Genomic DNA, 16,511 nt, shown 5'->3' on the forward strand with positions numbered 1-16,511 from the left:
TTTCCTTAGGAATGAAAGTGGGCGACAGGCCCCAGACACAGTAGCAGCTGAAAGGCCCCAGGAACCCAAGGTGCCGAACTGGTCGAGGCTAGTGTTGCCATTGTCTGATGAGGCGTGCCAATGTACTGCATTGGTGGGCGGCAAAGGAGCTCAGCTGGCACAGCTGACAGAAATGCGCAAACGCTTTGGAATGCAGGTGAGTAAAATAGCAACAACGCAACTGGAATATTGCAAACATGCCCAATTGGGAGATGACACAAATCTATCATGAGCTGGTCAAGTAGGGTAACCAAAATAAAAGCTGCAGCTGAGATTCTCTCCATATACTGTAAATGCTAAAATAGATCAATATAAATCTTGTGAAATTATAAGGATGAGATTTAAGTCAGATACCTACCTGGCAGGGAGAATCGGTGGTCTTTGGGGGAAGGGATGGGGGGAGGGGGGTGTGTGGGGGAGGGGGGTGTAGGGGAGGGGGGTGTAGGGGAGGGGGGTATGGGGGGAGGGGGGTGTGGGAGGGGGAAGGGGGGGTGTGGGGGATTGGGGGTGTGGGGAAAGGTGGGTGGGGGGTGTGGGGGAGTGGGGCTCCCACTCTGTTCACCCTGCACCTTCAGCTTTCGGCCTCACGCAGTAGATCCCGGTCCCACTCTGGCTTCACTCAGAGGCTTCCGGTTCAATTCAGTAGCTTCTGACTGGTTGTGCTGGTCGCCACAGAAGCAGTCCGCAGGCTGCTGACTCTCTGCAGGCTGCGCACTCTCCGCGAGCTGCACACTCTCTGCGAGCCGCTGACTCTCTGCAGGCTGCTCAACACATTGTGACCCTTCAGCTTTTTATTATCCTCGCCGCGTTATTGACAGCGGGTGATTTTTACGACAAAAATTATTTGAATTGCAGCAGATGAGTAAGGTGGCGAAAAATCATAGCGCTATGGGGATCGTTTTTGTACAAATTTAAATACAACGCAGACCGGAAGTGGTCAAGATGAGAGTTTTATTAATAGTATAGATACCAAGTATTCCATTGTAGATCTGGAGAACACGGGTTCCTTCATTGTGCTTCGGAAACTGTTAAGAGTGATAAGTACATGTTCGGTAAAAGTCCAGAGGAAAAATAGCATCTGTGCAGAGTAAAAAGGAGTTATATTTCAGCTCGATGATCTTTCATGAGAGCAGTTCCACTGAAATATCATCAGACTAAAACGTACTCTCTTATACAAGAATAAATATATTATTTTACCTTAGAGTTGTTGGTTCCATTAATTACTTGAACATTTCAGGTAATGATAAAGTGATAAAAATGCTCGCTCATCCAACATGAAGTAACGTGCTATGTATTTTTGTCTGCCAGTTTACTGTACCTGCAGGTCTCTGCATCACTACTACAGCCCTAGAACACCACATGAAAATGAATAGTCATCTCCAGCAAGCCGTGGTGGAAATCAGTGATGTGGCATGGTATTATCCTTCCATTAATTAGTGCAATGTAAACTCCTTAAAACATTCGATTCTAACGCCCTTTCAAGAATTAGAACATAGATCATATGACAGTACAGCACAGGAACAGAGAATAGGGCCAGTCATGATGCCAAGGTAAACTAATGCCCACTGCATGCACATCACCCATATCAAAAAAACTCTTAAACATTACTATTGTATCTGCCTCCATCTACACCCTGGCAGTGAGTTCCAAACATTCACTTCGCTCTGTGTAAAAACGCTTGCACTGCCTCTTTAAACCTTGCCCCTCTCACCTTCAAGCCATACCCTGTAGAGTTTAACATATCCACCCTGGCAAAACTGTTCTGTCTGCCTATCCTACCTATGCCTCACATAATGTTATATACCTGTACTTCTATCAGGTCTCCCATCAGCCTCCAACTCTCCAGAGAAAACAATTTAAGTGTGTCCAACCTCTGTTTGTTGCTGATACCCAGGTAGCGTTCTGGTAAACCTCTTCTGCACCCTCTCCAAAACCTCCACACCCTTCCTGTAAAGAGGCGTGCAGCACTGCGCACAATAGTCCAAATACAGCCTAAACCAAGTCCTACGAAGTTGCAACATGAGTTCTTGGCCCTTATACTCAACGCTCTATTGATACCGCACTAAAATAAATTTCCAGTAACATATTAGCAATTGTGTTATGTGCCAACTCCAATCACCTTCTAAATTTTTATGTTTAAGAAAGAACTGCAGATGCTGGAAAAATCGAAGGTAGACAAAATGCTGGAGAAACTCAGCGGGTGAGGCAGCATCTATGGAGAGAAGGAATAAGTGACGTTTCGGGTCTGAAGAAGGGTCTTGACTCTAAACGTCACCTATTCCTTCGCTCCATAGATGCTGCCTCACCCGCTGAGTTTCTCCAGCATTTTTGTCTACTTCTAAATTTTAATTGTGATTTTCTCTGTTTCAATAGCACTCGCAAAACTGGAAATCTTTGTGAACTGTGCGAAAGGTAAAAACAATCTAAATATTTATAGCATCCATATTTCTCAGAATGTTTTGACGAACTGGAATATTTTATGAACTGCAATGCCAACATTATTTCAATTAAAAGTAATTTATCAGCACTGGAAAATCCCCCAAGTTCTGATCAATGAGTAGGAGGCCAAGGTTCGATGCTGTCGTCAGGGTCTTGGGGTCGGAAATTACAAATGTTGAAGGAGACCAAAATGAAAGTTAAAACAAGGATGAGAATTTCGGAATTGAGGTATTTTGCAGCTGGATACCAATTCAGGTCAGATGCAAAACTTGATGGGTAAGTGAGATATGTGGAGCTGACAGGGATCACATACGATGTTGCCAAATGAGGATGAAGAGGGGGTAACCAGTCATCAGTTGTTAGAGAATCAAGGGACTGCTAACGCTGGAATCGTATGCAAAAAAACTATCTGCTGGAGAAACCCAGTGGGCCAGGCAGCATCTGCGGAGGGAATGTTTCATTCTGGGTAAAAGCTGTGAAAACCAATTGAGTTTGAAATGTGGACACAAAGAACTGCAGATGCTCATTTACCAAAAATGACACAAAGTGCTGAAGTAACTCAGCAGGTCAGGCGGCATCTCTGGAGCCTGAAGAGGGTCCCCATCTAAAATGTAATTTATCCATGTTCTCCAGAGATGCTCCCTGACCTACTGAGTTACTCCAACACTTTGTCTTGTTTGAGTTTGAAATGCTTTTTATGTGAAGTTTTCAACTGCAAATTATTATATTGGCTCCAGAATACTTATTAAATAAGCCTCACAGCACCAGGGACCGGGGTACAATCCTGACCTCAGGTGCTGTCTGTGTGGAGTTTGCATGTTCTCCCCGTGACTGAGTGAGTTTCCTCCGGGTGCTCTGCTTTACACCCACATCCCAAGGACATGCAGGTTTCTAGGTTAAGTGGCCTCTGTAAATTCAACTTAGTGTGTAGGAAGTGAACGAGAAAGTGGGATAACATCGAACTGGTTTGAACAGGTGATTGATGGTCAGCATGGACTCGGTGAACTGAAGAGCCCGTTTCCATACTGTATCTCTAAACTCTAAACTAGGATTGCTCCATGCCTTGCGATTAACAGCTTTCTATGAGAATTTGGGTTATGAAAGAATGCCATGAATGGGTTCTGGTGCCTCAAGAATGTGCAGGTTTGAGCTGTTGAGGGAACCTTTTGGAACAATTGCAAATACATGGTAAATTACTCTAGATGTAAAAAAAAAGAGATCAGGCAACCCTTAAACATCTGAGAAATGCATTGTAAATAACTTTATTTATATGGAACATAAATTGTCTTTCAATGTTCCCCAGATGCGTGGAATTGTTTAGAAAAACTAGACTTACTCCAGAGATAGAAAGTGCCATCCATGATCAGCTAACTGAGTTGAACTTGCTGGGAACAGGAGACAGATTAGCCGTCAGATCTAGTGCAATTGGGGAGGACACAGAAGATTCCTCTGCTGCTGGACAGCTCAGCACCGAACTGGGATTGAAAGACTTTGAACAGGTGAGAAGATATAATAGAAAATTCTGTGATTAAATTAACTCTGCCCAGAAGATTATAATTTGCTAATAGTTTGGATTAAGTGATTAATATAACAGAGTCACAATAAGGCATTTAAAATATAATGCTTTAAAAGATCATTTGTATTCAACTGCTTTGAGTTAATAGCTGAACAGCACATCAGTAAAATATGCTCTTGGCATGAATATGCTTGGGATAGATCCACTTTCAAATTCCAAGCACCATCTCAGTAAAAAAATACCCCTTGAATTTCCTATCCCTTAAGTTAAATGTACATCACCAGAAGGTGCACATCACCATTTATAGATGTGACTGATATGAAGAATATATCTATCCTATTTATACTCCTCATAATTTTGTTTAATTCAATCAACAATGCAGCCTTTTCTGGTTTAAAGCAAATGAACTCTAATCAATGCGGTCCCATCCCACTAATTTCCTTAGGCATCAAATGTGTTTTTAAGTCTTAATCACACAGCTTCACCATAACTGATTGACCGAGCTATAGAAGCCCCACCACATCCTCAAATCCCCAGGCCTGCCGACTCTACCCCACCAACCCCCCCCACCAACCCCCCCCCCCACCAACTACCCCCCCCCCCCCCCATCACCCTCCACGTTAAACCATTTCTCTCTAGCTCTACTTTGTCTTGGGAAAAAGTCTCTGACCGCCTACCCTGTATGTGTCCCGCCAAAACCTCTGTAAAGTCACTTTTCAGTCTCCTATGTCCCAGCCTATCTACCCTCTTCTCATACTCAAGTCCATACTCAAGTCCTTCATTTCAGGCAATGTCCTGGTGAATCTTTTCTGCACTCCCTCTATTGTTTTAATTTCCTTCTTACAGTGCAGCGACCAGAACTGTACACAATACTCCAAATGTGCCTTAAATGGTCTTTTGTTGAGAGGGCCAAATCTTCCTCAAAGTCGGTATTTCTGTCATCTATCTGTTTAGGTCATGTAGCTCAGTTTGAGAAAAGATTCAGCGGACGGCACAGTGGTGCAATTAGAAGACCTGCTGCCTCAGTGTGCCTGTAAACCAGGTTCAAGCCTGACCTCGGGTGCTGACTATGTTGAGTTTGCACGTTTTCTCTTCAGCTGCTTGAGTTTCCCAACAAAAGCCCTAATTTCCTCCTGCAACTCAAATTTGTCTCTAGTTTGCAGGTGAGAGGTGGAATTTGGGGGAGTTGATGAGAATGTGGAGAAAATAATGAAAGATTAATGTAAATGGGTGGTTATTGGTCAGCTTGGACAATGTAAATGCAATCCAAAGAGCCTAGTTCTGTGTAGGAAGGAACTGCAGATGCTGGTTTATCCCCAAAATAGACACAAAATGCAAGAGTTATTCAGCGGGTCAGGCAGCATCTCTGGTGAAAAAGAACCCTTCTTCAGACTGAAAGCAGAGGTGGGTGAGGTAGGGTGGGGGGGGGGGGGTGGAAATAAATGGGAGGTGAAAAATTGCCAGAATAAATAAGGGCAAGTGACAGATGACCTCATAATGTTCTAGTGTTGGCTGGGGAAGGTGTGATAACAAGAGGGATACAAGAATGCAACAGTGGGCCTGGAAGGACGATTAAGGTGGGGAAGGTGGTGAGAGGGGGGAGGAAATGCAGGAGTTACTTAATATTACCGATATCATCGTTCAATCAAGCTGCCCTTGTTTCTGTGCTGTATCTCCTCGTGTCACACACTATCTTAGTGATTACACAGAATATATAGAGCCATGGTTCTTCTTTGCATTTTCTTAATTTAACAAGAAATCATCTTAGCTGTGTATTTTACATTTGAAAATACTAATGGCTTGTATTGCTTAGATTTTATTTAAATGTGATGCCTACACTACAGCGCTTTATTTCCCCAGGTGTGTGATGCTGTGCAAAAATGCTGGGCCTCTCTCTACTCTTTCCAAGCCGTGCAATATCGCAGGCAGAGAGGACAACCAGTGCCATCTAACATGGGTGTGGTCATCCAGCAGATGGTAGAAGCCCAGACAGCGGGTAAGGATGTCAATTTTATTCAGGAAAAGTAACTAGAAGCAATACTCAAGCAAGCGATATATATATATATATTCTACAATTTTTGTGGAGTGGAAGTGTACTGAATAAATGTCAGAAAGATCTGCAGATGCTGGTTTACACCGAAGATAGACACAAAATGCTGGAGTAAACTAGCGGGTCAGGCAGCATCTCTGGAGAGAAGGAATGGGTGACGTTTCAGGTCGAGACCATTCTTCAGATTCTGAAGAGGGATCGCGACACGAAACGTCACCCATTCCTTCTATCCTGAAATGCTGTCTGTCCCGCTGATTTACTCCAGCATTATGTTTCTATGTACTGAATAAGTGTTTGGCCTAGAAGCCGAAGATCTAAATTACTGATCTTATATGATGAGTTCAAATTCCTCTGTAGAATTTTAATTCAAGTATTAAATGAATCAGCAATATAACATTAGTTTCAACAGTGTTGACTATGTTGTTGTTAAAAACCCATTTGATTCATTTATGTGCAACTATTGTCATTAACTTGTCTAGCCAATATATACCTGCACATTTTCCAAAGTGTTTACACCTATCTTTACAGAAAACCCCTTTGCCACCCATGTGGCTCCCTGTGTGATATCCCTTCCCTAGTGTGAGGGGCGTCCTCCCCAGACTTAGCCAATAGATATAAAACAGAAGTGCAATATGACTGGGAGAGATAAACAATCTATTAAATGTTATGGCCTAACTATCCTACAACTAGAGAGCAGCCCTGAGCAACAATCTACCTCATTGGAGACCCTTGGCCTATCTTTGATCGGACTTTTGGTGGACTTTATCTTGCACTAAGCGTTATTCATGTTATTTCCCTTTATCATGTATCTGTACAGTGTGAATGGCTTGATTGTAATCATGTATTGTCTTTCCGCTGACTGGTTAGCATGCAACAAAACCTTTTCACTGTACCTCACTACAGGTGACAATAAACTAAACTCAACTCAATTTGTGTATTGAAGGACTTTGTGAATTGTAGTGTAATATATGAACTGGATTTTTGTTCCTCACAACATTCAGAGATAATACTTAGTCAAGATTTTGGCAAATCTTCTCTGTCATTTCTTTAAATAGTGCCATTTGTAGTTAACCTCACACGGAGTAGAAAGCACAAAAGTTGGGCGGCACGGTTGCGCAGTGGTAGAGTTGCTGCCTTACAGCGTTTGCAGTGCCGGAGACCCGGGTTCGATCCCAACTCTGGGTGCTGTATGTACAGAGTTTGTACGTTCTCCCCGTGATCGCGTGGGGTTATTTTTAGATCTTCGGTTTCCTGACACATTCCAAAGAGGTTAAGTGGCTTGATATAAGTGTAAATTGTCCCTAGTGCGTGTATGATTGTGTTAATGTGTGGGGATCGCTGGACGGTGCGTACTAGTTGGGCCGAACGGCCTGTTTGAAGATAATTCAGTCGCCGGTACCTGTCGCCGGTTGACGTAGGTAGTTGCCAATGGAATTCACCGACCAATGGAATTCAGTCACCAATGGAATTCAGCACCGGCGACAACCTACATCACCTGCCGATAACCTACGACAGCACCTACGTCAGGAGAAGTCAAGCTACGCTCATTGGCGTCAACCCACTGTCTCCGACTGCTGCCGAAAATTTTTAAGCATGTTGTGAATCCAGCGGTGACTAGAAAGACGCTATGACTCTTTGGGCGACTGAGGAGCCTACTCACGATCATACAGGTGACACCCCGGCGACTATGTGGCCTAGTCGCCTGTAGTTGCCTAAATGATAGGCTAAGTGGGACAGGCCCTTTACTACCCTGAATCAATACATTGATAACGCTGAAGTTTTAACACGACTTCTTTACTTTTCAAATCCAACCAGAAAACACTGTGTGAGGAAATAAATATGTCTATAGCCGTGGGATAAAAGGTCACAAAGTACTAGAGTAATTCAGCAGGTCAAGCAGCATCTCTGGAAAACATGGATCGGAGATGTTTTGGGTCGGACCTCTTCTTCAGACTTCTATTCTACAGTGAATGTAAGAGTTTGAGGAGGGGTTCTGACCCGAAATGTCACTTATTCATGTTCTCCAGAGACGCTGCCTGACCTGCTGTTTTACTCCAGCACTTTAGGTCCTTTCGTGTAAACCAGCACCTGCAGCTCCTTGTTTCTACATTACGATAGAAAGTCATAATCTTGAAACATGTAAATGCTTTTGGTGGGAGTGGGGGAAGTGATTATATTCCACACAGCACAGTGAAGTGCAGTTTTAAAATTGGATAAGAAGGCATCTGTGAAAAGTAGAACACAATTGAACAAGTAGAATGTTTAACTCTAAAGATGTATCTGTTAACAATGTTACAGGTGTGTTGTTTACGTGCGATCCCGTGACGGGACATTTGGGCAGAATGGTAATCAATGCAAACTATGGTCTAGGCGAGGTGAGATTATACAACTTTGTTTCTAAAATATACACCTATTCCTCATTATTTATCACCCTTTCTTAACACACTTTTATATATTTTTGCATACATAAACAAAATCATAAATATATTACATCTTAAATTGTTGCAGCGGACCATATAATTATATCCATTGTTATCTGGAACTGCCCTGGAGTTTGGCTTTAAATATTGTGTGTAACAAATTGCATTGAGCTAGTAATAACCCAGCAGGTAAACCAAAACATCAATGTGAGTGAAAAAATCAAGTCAAAGAGTATTTGCTCAGCTGAAGAAGGGTCTCGACCCGAAACGTCACCCATTCCTTCTCTGTAGAGATGCTGCCTGCATCATTTGCGCGTCATGCAGGTGATGCGTGAAGATTTTGTGAATCCCAAAATCCCGGGGTGCCGCGCGCAACCACGCGTCACTGCCTACGTCGCCGCGCATCACGTGCGCGTCATCACTCGTGCGTCATGACGCGTAAATGATGCCCAAGTGGGACAGGCCCTTAACTCCAGCATTTTGTGTCTATCTTCGATTTAAATCAGCATCTGCAGTTCTTTCCTACACAGTATTTGCTTATCTCTCAGTAAACCTTGGTGCCAACATCAAGATAGCTCTGTACATTACATGCTGAGTCATGGAATCAAAGAATAGTTACAGCACAAAAGGCCTCTGGATTCAATGTACATCAAATAGAGGAATTAAAAGAAATTGAATGAAAAAATATTGATAGAAATATGAAGCAGAAAGGGAAAGTTAAAAACAAAAAACGTGGTGGGTATGTGGATCGTGCTGCAGAGGAGGTAGTTAAAGCAGATACTATGACAGCATTTAAAAGACACTTGGACAGGTACATAGACAGGAAAGGTTGACAGGGATATGGAGAAAACATGGTCAAATTGAACTAGCTTGAATGTGGCATCTTGGTCAGCATGGATGAATTGGGCTGAAGGGCCAGTCTCAGTGCTGTATGACTTTATGACTTAAAGACTTTTAAAGTTTGTTAAATTTCCAACAACAATGAACATGCAAAGTAAGAGTATTTGTAATCATGGTTGATATTCAATGTTAGTGACAATGATGGCCCACAATTAATCAGCATCTTGATAACTGGATTCTTAGACTTGAACTTAATTTCCCTGTTGAAAGTTCCATGCTGCTCGCCAGTTGTGAGTTGGACAGTACAGAGACCTTTTTTTGAAGCTGGTGACAACGTGATATTACTCAGAAAATGAACTTTGGATGTTTGTCTTTAACTGCATGTTTCTGCACACTGGAAGTTTCTGCATTTTTTGTGGATAAACAGTATTTATGTGGTTGATTCAATTCTGGTTAATGGTGACCCCTGTATGTTGATGGTGGGGAACTTAGTGAGAACAATGCCATTGAAAACCAGGAGGAGGTGGATTGGTACAGACAGCAGTGGAGGCCAAGTCATTGGGTATTTTTAAAGCAGAGATTGATAGGTTCTTGTGTGGAAAGGAACTACAGATGTAGGTTTATACCGAAGATAGACACAAAGTGCTGGAGTAACTCAATGGGTCAGGCAGCATCTTTGGAGAAAAAGGATAGGTGATGTTTCGGGTCAGGACCCTTCTTCAGACTGAAAGGAGAGGGGAGGGAACTGGAGGTATGAAAAGCTAGAACAAAGCATGGCCAGCAACCGATGACCAAGGAAGGGTGGATCTCATAATGACCCATTGTTGGCTGGGGAAGAGGTGATAACAAATGGAATACAAGGATACAAAGAATGGGACCAGTAAAACCTCTAGGGTGTGAGAAGGGGGGAATCATCATTCATAACACTGGGTTGTAAGCTGTCCAAGAGAAATATGAGGTGCTGTTCCACCAATTTGCATGTGGCCTCACGCTGACAGTGGACAATAGGTTCTTGATTAGTAAGGGTGTCAAAGGTTTTGGGGAGAAGGCAGGAGAATGGGGTTGATAGGGAAAAAGAGATCAGCCATGAACAAATGGGGGAATCAGGAGAGAGACAGCCATTCTGTAGAAGAATTCAAAAAAGTCAGAATAGAAAAAGGACTATTAATGGAGACAGAAACTCATAGTAAATGGAAAGTGGACAGGACAAGCATCTGAAGGAAATTAAGCTTGTTGTATGGCAGTGGCTGCTTGTTGCATGTTCCTTCTTAAAATTGACTTCCATTTACTACAATTGAATAACATTTCAATAGAGGACTACAATCAACATTTTCAAATTTTGCAGTTTGGACTCAATTCCAAAAGTAAACTGGAACATAGAAAGATGAGCAATTCCTACCTGCCTTTTGAGGCAAATGAAGGTTGAAAAGATGCTATCCCGAGAGGAAGCCGATCCAATGGCACTTTCTGGCGTTAGGATTGTTAGATCTTGGCAAAGGGAAAGGACATCAAGGAAGATAAATGGACTTTAATTTCAGAGCAAATCTGATGTAGGAGGATAGTGGAATAACTGGGAAGCTGATCAGCCTCTTGTGGTTCTCGTCACTGGAGAAAAACAATAATTAATTCATAAAATAGGAAATGAAAGATGGATTTTACTGCTGAAGTGAATGGAAGGTGCCTCATAAGGTGGAGGAAGCAATTTGCTAATATCAATATATCAATATTTTCTTCAGGGGATTTATTTGTGGTTTAATTTCTATCCTTTAAGTAATCTATAAATAAAGTCAAGTTCTTTATTGAATTCCTGTTAATAACTTGAATTCAATTCACAAATTAATGAAATATTGATTTGGAAAGAAGTTGTCTGTATAATTGTAATATTCAGTACAATGACCAATAGATGACCTTTAATGATTCGGCCTTTGGAAAATAAGAATATACAAAATAGGAGCAGCTAACTCAAAATGTGCTGCTCCATTTAGTATGATCATGGCTGATCTCATTCCAGCCTCAACAAAACTTGACTGCTCTCCTACCCCTCTCCCCAATTCCCTGGTGGTTTCAATGTCTGTTAATCTTCACCTGGAATTCAAAGACTTCCCCTCTGTAGCTCTCTGTGATGGAATATTCCAAAGAGTCACAACACTCTGAGAGAGAAAAAAAATCATCCCAATCTCTTCCTTAAGTAATTGGGCCCCTTATTCTGGTTATTCTGCCCCCTAAATCTAAATGCCCGCAAGAAGGGAAACATTCAGCAACAACACTGTCGTCCCACAGCAGCAGAGATGGAGACCTTATTAAAACACAATTATAATAGTCAGTACAATGATCAAATTAAATAGATGAATCGATGATCTTTATTGAATTGGCCTTTGGAAAAGTGTTGTTGAAGCTGAGATTAGATCAGCCATGATCATATTGGATGGAGTAGGACATTTGAAGGGTCAAATTAATTTTATTTGCTCCCGTTTCGTATATTCTTCTGTTCTTATTTTCCAAATCCCATTTTCTTGTCCTTCTCTCATACCCGCAAACTCAAACCACATTGTTCACCTACCATCTCTTGCATATAACTGCATACACACTATCTTCTATGTGGAGAGGGTCCACAGGAGGTTTACAAGAATTATCCCAGGAATGAGTAGGTTAGCTTCTCATGAGCATTTGTCAGCACTTCGCCTGTACCCGTTGGAGTTTAGAAGAATGAGGGGGGACCTCATTGAAACATACAGAATAGTGAAAGGCTTGGATAGAATGGATTTGGAGAGGATGTTTCCACTAGTGAGAGAGTCTAGGACTAGAGGTCAGAACCTCAGAATTAAAGGACGTTCTTTTAGGAAGGAGATGAGAAATTTCTTTAGTCAGAGGGTGGTGAATCTGTGGAATTCTTTGCCACAGAAGGTTGTGGAGGCAGTCAGTGGATATTTTTAAGGCATAGATAAATGGATTCTTGATTAGTACAGGTGTTAGTGGTTATGGGGAGAAGGCAGAAGAACGGGATTAGGAGGAAGAATGGCAGAGTAGACTTGATGGGCCGAATGGCCTAATTCTACTCCTATTCTTTATGAACTTAAGATCCATGTATCGGTTTGTTTTATATTCTTATTTTCTGTAACTTTTTGGGATGTGGACATCACTGGCAAGACGAGCATTTACTATACATCCCTAATTGTCCTTGAGAAAATGGCAGTGAACCACCCTTATGAACCATTGCTGTGCTTCTGCTAAAGGTATTCCCACAGCACTGCAGGAAAGAAGTTCCAGGTCTGAGGGTCTCTTTGCACCCTTCACTTGAGAACAGGGTGACCAAACAGAGATTGTTATAATTATGAGTGCACATTTGTGAGGAAGAGCATAACATGGATATAAAATAGTCATCAAGAAATCCAGTAGGGAATTCAGAAAATACTGCTTTACCCAAATAGTGGTGAGAATGCAGAACTCGCTACCACAGAGAATATTGAAGCAGATAGTATTGACATATTGGCTCGATAAACATCGCAGGAGAATGGACAAAGGACTACACTGATAGATTTAAATGAAGCAAGACTAAAGGTTCAAGTAAATTATAAGTGCTATCATGGAGGTCATTGGACTGAATGGCCCGTTTGTCAGCCATAGACCATGCAATTTAGATTCAGCAATGATGAATGAAAGAACAATCTGGAGGAACTCCTCGGGTTGAGCAGCATCTGTGGAGCAGAGGGAGGGGGAATGGACAGTCAACATGATAGGTCAGGATCCTTCATCTAGACAGATGAAGGGAATTATGACATTTTCCAAGTCAGGATAATGTCCAACTTGGAGGGGAAATAGCAAGTGTTTTTTCCACATGCCTGCAGCTTTTTTTTTCTAATTTGGATCCAAGATCCAGGAAGCTGTTCTCAAAATAGTCTTGTTGAGGAACAGCTATGCACTTTGCATGCATTGCAGAAACAGGACATTGTTCATGAAGAGAATGGTGGGTAGGTTCCATGGTTTTGGAAGCATCTGTGGAGAAAATGGATAGGTGATATTTTGGATTAGGATGCTTCTTCAGACAGATTATAGGGGGACAAAGGGGGGGCGGGAAAGGAATCTGCACGCAACAAAGAACCAGGACAAATCGGAGTTGATAAAAGATGATCTCAGGCAGGGAATTTCCCATATAGGCTGAACGTGGCTGTGGGCTAGGGACAGTGTGATCCCAAGAGGGATACATCATTACAAACTGTAGAACTGATTAACCAACTGGTGAAGGAAGGGAGACAGGGGTGGGGGGGGGCAGGGAGGATGAGGGAGGGAAGGGGATCATACCACTGGGTTGTATACGTGTTTTATCTAATGCTATTTAGAATTGAATGTATAAAAGGCTAAAAAAGAAAAGATTATGCTGTGTTACATATTGCCCCTTTATTACAGCCTGCCTAGGTCAGACTGCAAGAGATTACCGAAGTAGATCTGAAAGTGAGACATATTGCGGACAGATTAATCCTGTACTTTTGTGCTTTGTTCCAGTCTGTGGTGCATGGCGACGCTGAGCCTGACACCATCACCCTCTCATGCAACTTGAAAGGCCAGTGTCACATTCTCAAAAAGGAAGTGGGAACAAAGCAGATGCTTGTCCGGCAAGCAGGTAAGTGTTTAGTTTAGTTTAGAGATACAGCGCGGAAACAAGCCCTTCGGCCGACCGAGTCCGCACCGACCAGCGAGTCACGCACATTAACACTAGCTTGCACACACTGGGGACAATTTACACATACTCCAAGCCAATTAACGTACACACCTGTACAAATTTTGGAGTGTGGGGGGGAAACCGAAGATCTCAGAGAAAACCCACGCGGTCACTGGGAGAACGTACAAACTCCGTACAGACAGCACCCGTAGTTGGGATCGAACCCGTGTCTCCGGCGCTGCAAGCGCTGTGAGGCAGCAACTCCACCGTGCTGTCCACGGTGGTAGCAAACCAGCGGCAGTTGTTTGGTAAAAGTTCGGGAGAGGGGGTGCGGGGGAGGGGAGCTCAGTTGGTGGAATTTAAAAAGCTAAAAACGTCAAACCTAAACCCAAAGCCCTATGGGAACAATAAAGTCCCAATTTAACAAAGATACAATTCAGGCATCACAGCAAGACATGTCACTGCTAAACTTCATCCCCAACAAGCTCTCTCTGTAAATCATCCCTCACACAAAATCTACTAAAGTAACAACCACATGAGCAATTAGCACACCTGTTAGCAATGAGCCATAATTCCCCTGTGATAAACCTCAGACCATCACAATCTCCCATGACTTCTCCCACATTTACTTCTCACTCCATTGCGATCACTTTCAAAACTGAACTGCATGTCACCCCTGAATCGCACACTATGATCCACACTTAATCTCTAGCTGCTAACTAAATCACACTAAAGCTCCTTGCAATCAGCCTTTGTCTCTCCCATCTCAGCCCCGCTTCACCACAAGGACACATCCAAACCCCTGCAAAACACTCCCAACTTTGCCCCTTCCCAACAAAACGAATAAACAGTGGAACCGAAGCTTGAACCTGAATTAAAATGAGATAACGAGAACTATTCTTCACAACACTTACCAGAGTCTTTTCGTAATTGCAGATGAAGGTGGAGTTATGGTTGAATACACTCTAGTTTCAGATGCTTCAAAATGCTGCCTGGCAGAGAATATGATTCTAAGATTAGGACAAGTGGCCTTTCAGGTTTGTACTGTTGCACACAGAATATTTAGAATTCGTTAACAGAGAACATAGAACCAGTGCGACACATGAACGGGCACTTTTGCCCGCCATGTTTGCCAATCAAACTAATCTCATCTGCCTGAACATGGTCCCCATCTTGCTATACTTTGCCTGCTCGTGCCTGTCTAACCACCAATTAAATACTCCATTTGTATCTATTTGTACCACCTCCCCTCGCCATGCATCCATGCACTTACCACTCTCTTTGCACATCTTCTTTAATGTTTTCACATCTCATTTTAAAACTATATCCTCTAATATTTGACATTTTGACTTTCTCCGACTCTAACTATCTACTCAATCCATGCCTCTCATAATTTTAGACAATTAGCTTCCATTAATTATGATTTAGTCATAAGCAGTGACATCGATCATTTGGCCAAACCAGACGACAGTTTAAGTTGCATATTTCTACATTGTGTTTGCTTGGGAAGGAATTTGGAAATAATAGACCAAAGGTAAATACACAAGTGGTAGGACAAAGGAGCAGTAGTTAACGCTCCAGGGCTCAACTTCCTGGAGCGTGATTCGGCATGTCTCCGGGACACTCTCATTGAATTTCTACAGGTGTACTGTGCTAATGCAAATTCTAAGGCCAACGAAGCACTGGGAGCCCTGCATGACACCGTCAGTGAGTTCCTGACCAAATATCCTGACAGCTTTATTGTGGTGGCTGGGGATTTTAATCGCACCAGCCTTAAGACTGTGCTCCCAAAATTCAAACAATATGTGGATTTTGAGACCAGGGGAGAGAACATCTTGGACTTGGTTTACACCAACACACCAGAGGCCTATAAGGCAACCCCAGAGGCCTATAAGGCAACCCCACGCCCTCACCTGGGCCACTCTGACCACATTTCAGTGTTTTTAACACCAGCCTACAGACCACTGCAAAAACAAGTCAGAGCGGAGAGAAAACACACCAGGGTCTGGCCAGAGGGAGCAGCCTCAGCACTGCAGGATTGCTTCCTGCACACTGACTGGGATGTGTTCAGGACAGCTGCATCCTATGATGACCACATCAACATCGAGGAGTACGCAGAGACTGTAACCAGCTACATTGCCAAGTGCACCGAGGATGTCACTGTCATTAAAACCTTCACTGCACGTGGAAACGAAAAGCCATGGATGACAGCAGAGCTGCGCTCGCTGCTGAGGGCTCGTGATGCAGCCTACAGAGCCGGTAACACAGCCGCTCTTCGATCTACCAGGACTGCACTGGAAAAAGGAATCAGGGCAGCGAAACGTGCCTATGCAGGGAAAATCCAGGGACACCTCTGTGACACAGGAGACACCAGGAGGATGTGGAAGGGAATCCAAACACTGACAGGGTACAAGGCAAGGCAGCAGGTAACTGACACCGACACTTCTCTTCCAGATAAACTGAATAACGTCTTTGCACGTTTTGATGCAGCAAACACCACACCCAAGGGGAGAGCCAGCCCCTGCTTACAAACCGACCAGCCAGTCCTGA

The 16,511-nt window shown here is 43.0% G+C and overlaps 1 protein-coding gene across 1 annotated transcript in view; it reads left to right on the forward strand.

Annotated features, from left to right (window-relative positions):
• LOC116982541 (putative phosphoenolpyruvate synthase) overlaps positions 1-16,511 on the forward strand; it is a 113,061-nt gene that overhangs the window by 33,280 nt on the left and 63,270 nt on the right. Inside the window, exons 11-18 of the mRNA XM_033035803.1 lie at positions 10-196; positions 1,348-1,454; positions 2,413-2,451; positions 3,782-3,977; positions 5,855-5,990; positions 8,343-8,419; positions 13,805-13,922; positions 14,898-14,998. Of these exons, the coding sequence (XP_032891694.1) occupies positions 10-196; positions 1,348-1,454; positions 2,413-2,451; positions 3,782-3,977; positions 5,855-5,990; positions 8,343-8,419; positions 13,805-13,922; positions 14,898-14,998 (961 nt within the window). The remainder of the gene's footprint in view (positions 1-9; positions 197-1,347; positions 1,455-2,412; positions 2,452-3,781; positions 3,978-5,854; positions 5,991-8,342; positions 8,420-13,804; positions 13,923-14,897; positions 14,999-16,511) is intronic.

Source organism: Amblyraja radiata, chromosome 17 (genome assembly GCF_010909765.2).
Source record: "Amblyraja radiata isolate CabotCenter1 chromosome 17, sAmbRad1.1.pri, whole genome shotgun sequence".
NCBI classification, from domain to species: domain Eukaryota; kingdom Metazoa; phylum Chordata; class Chondrichthyes; order Rajiformes; family Rajidae; genus Amblyraja; species Amblyraja radiata.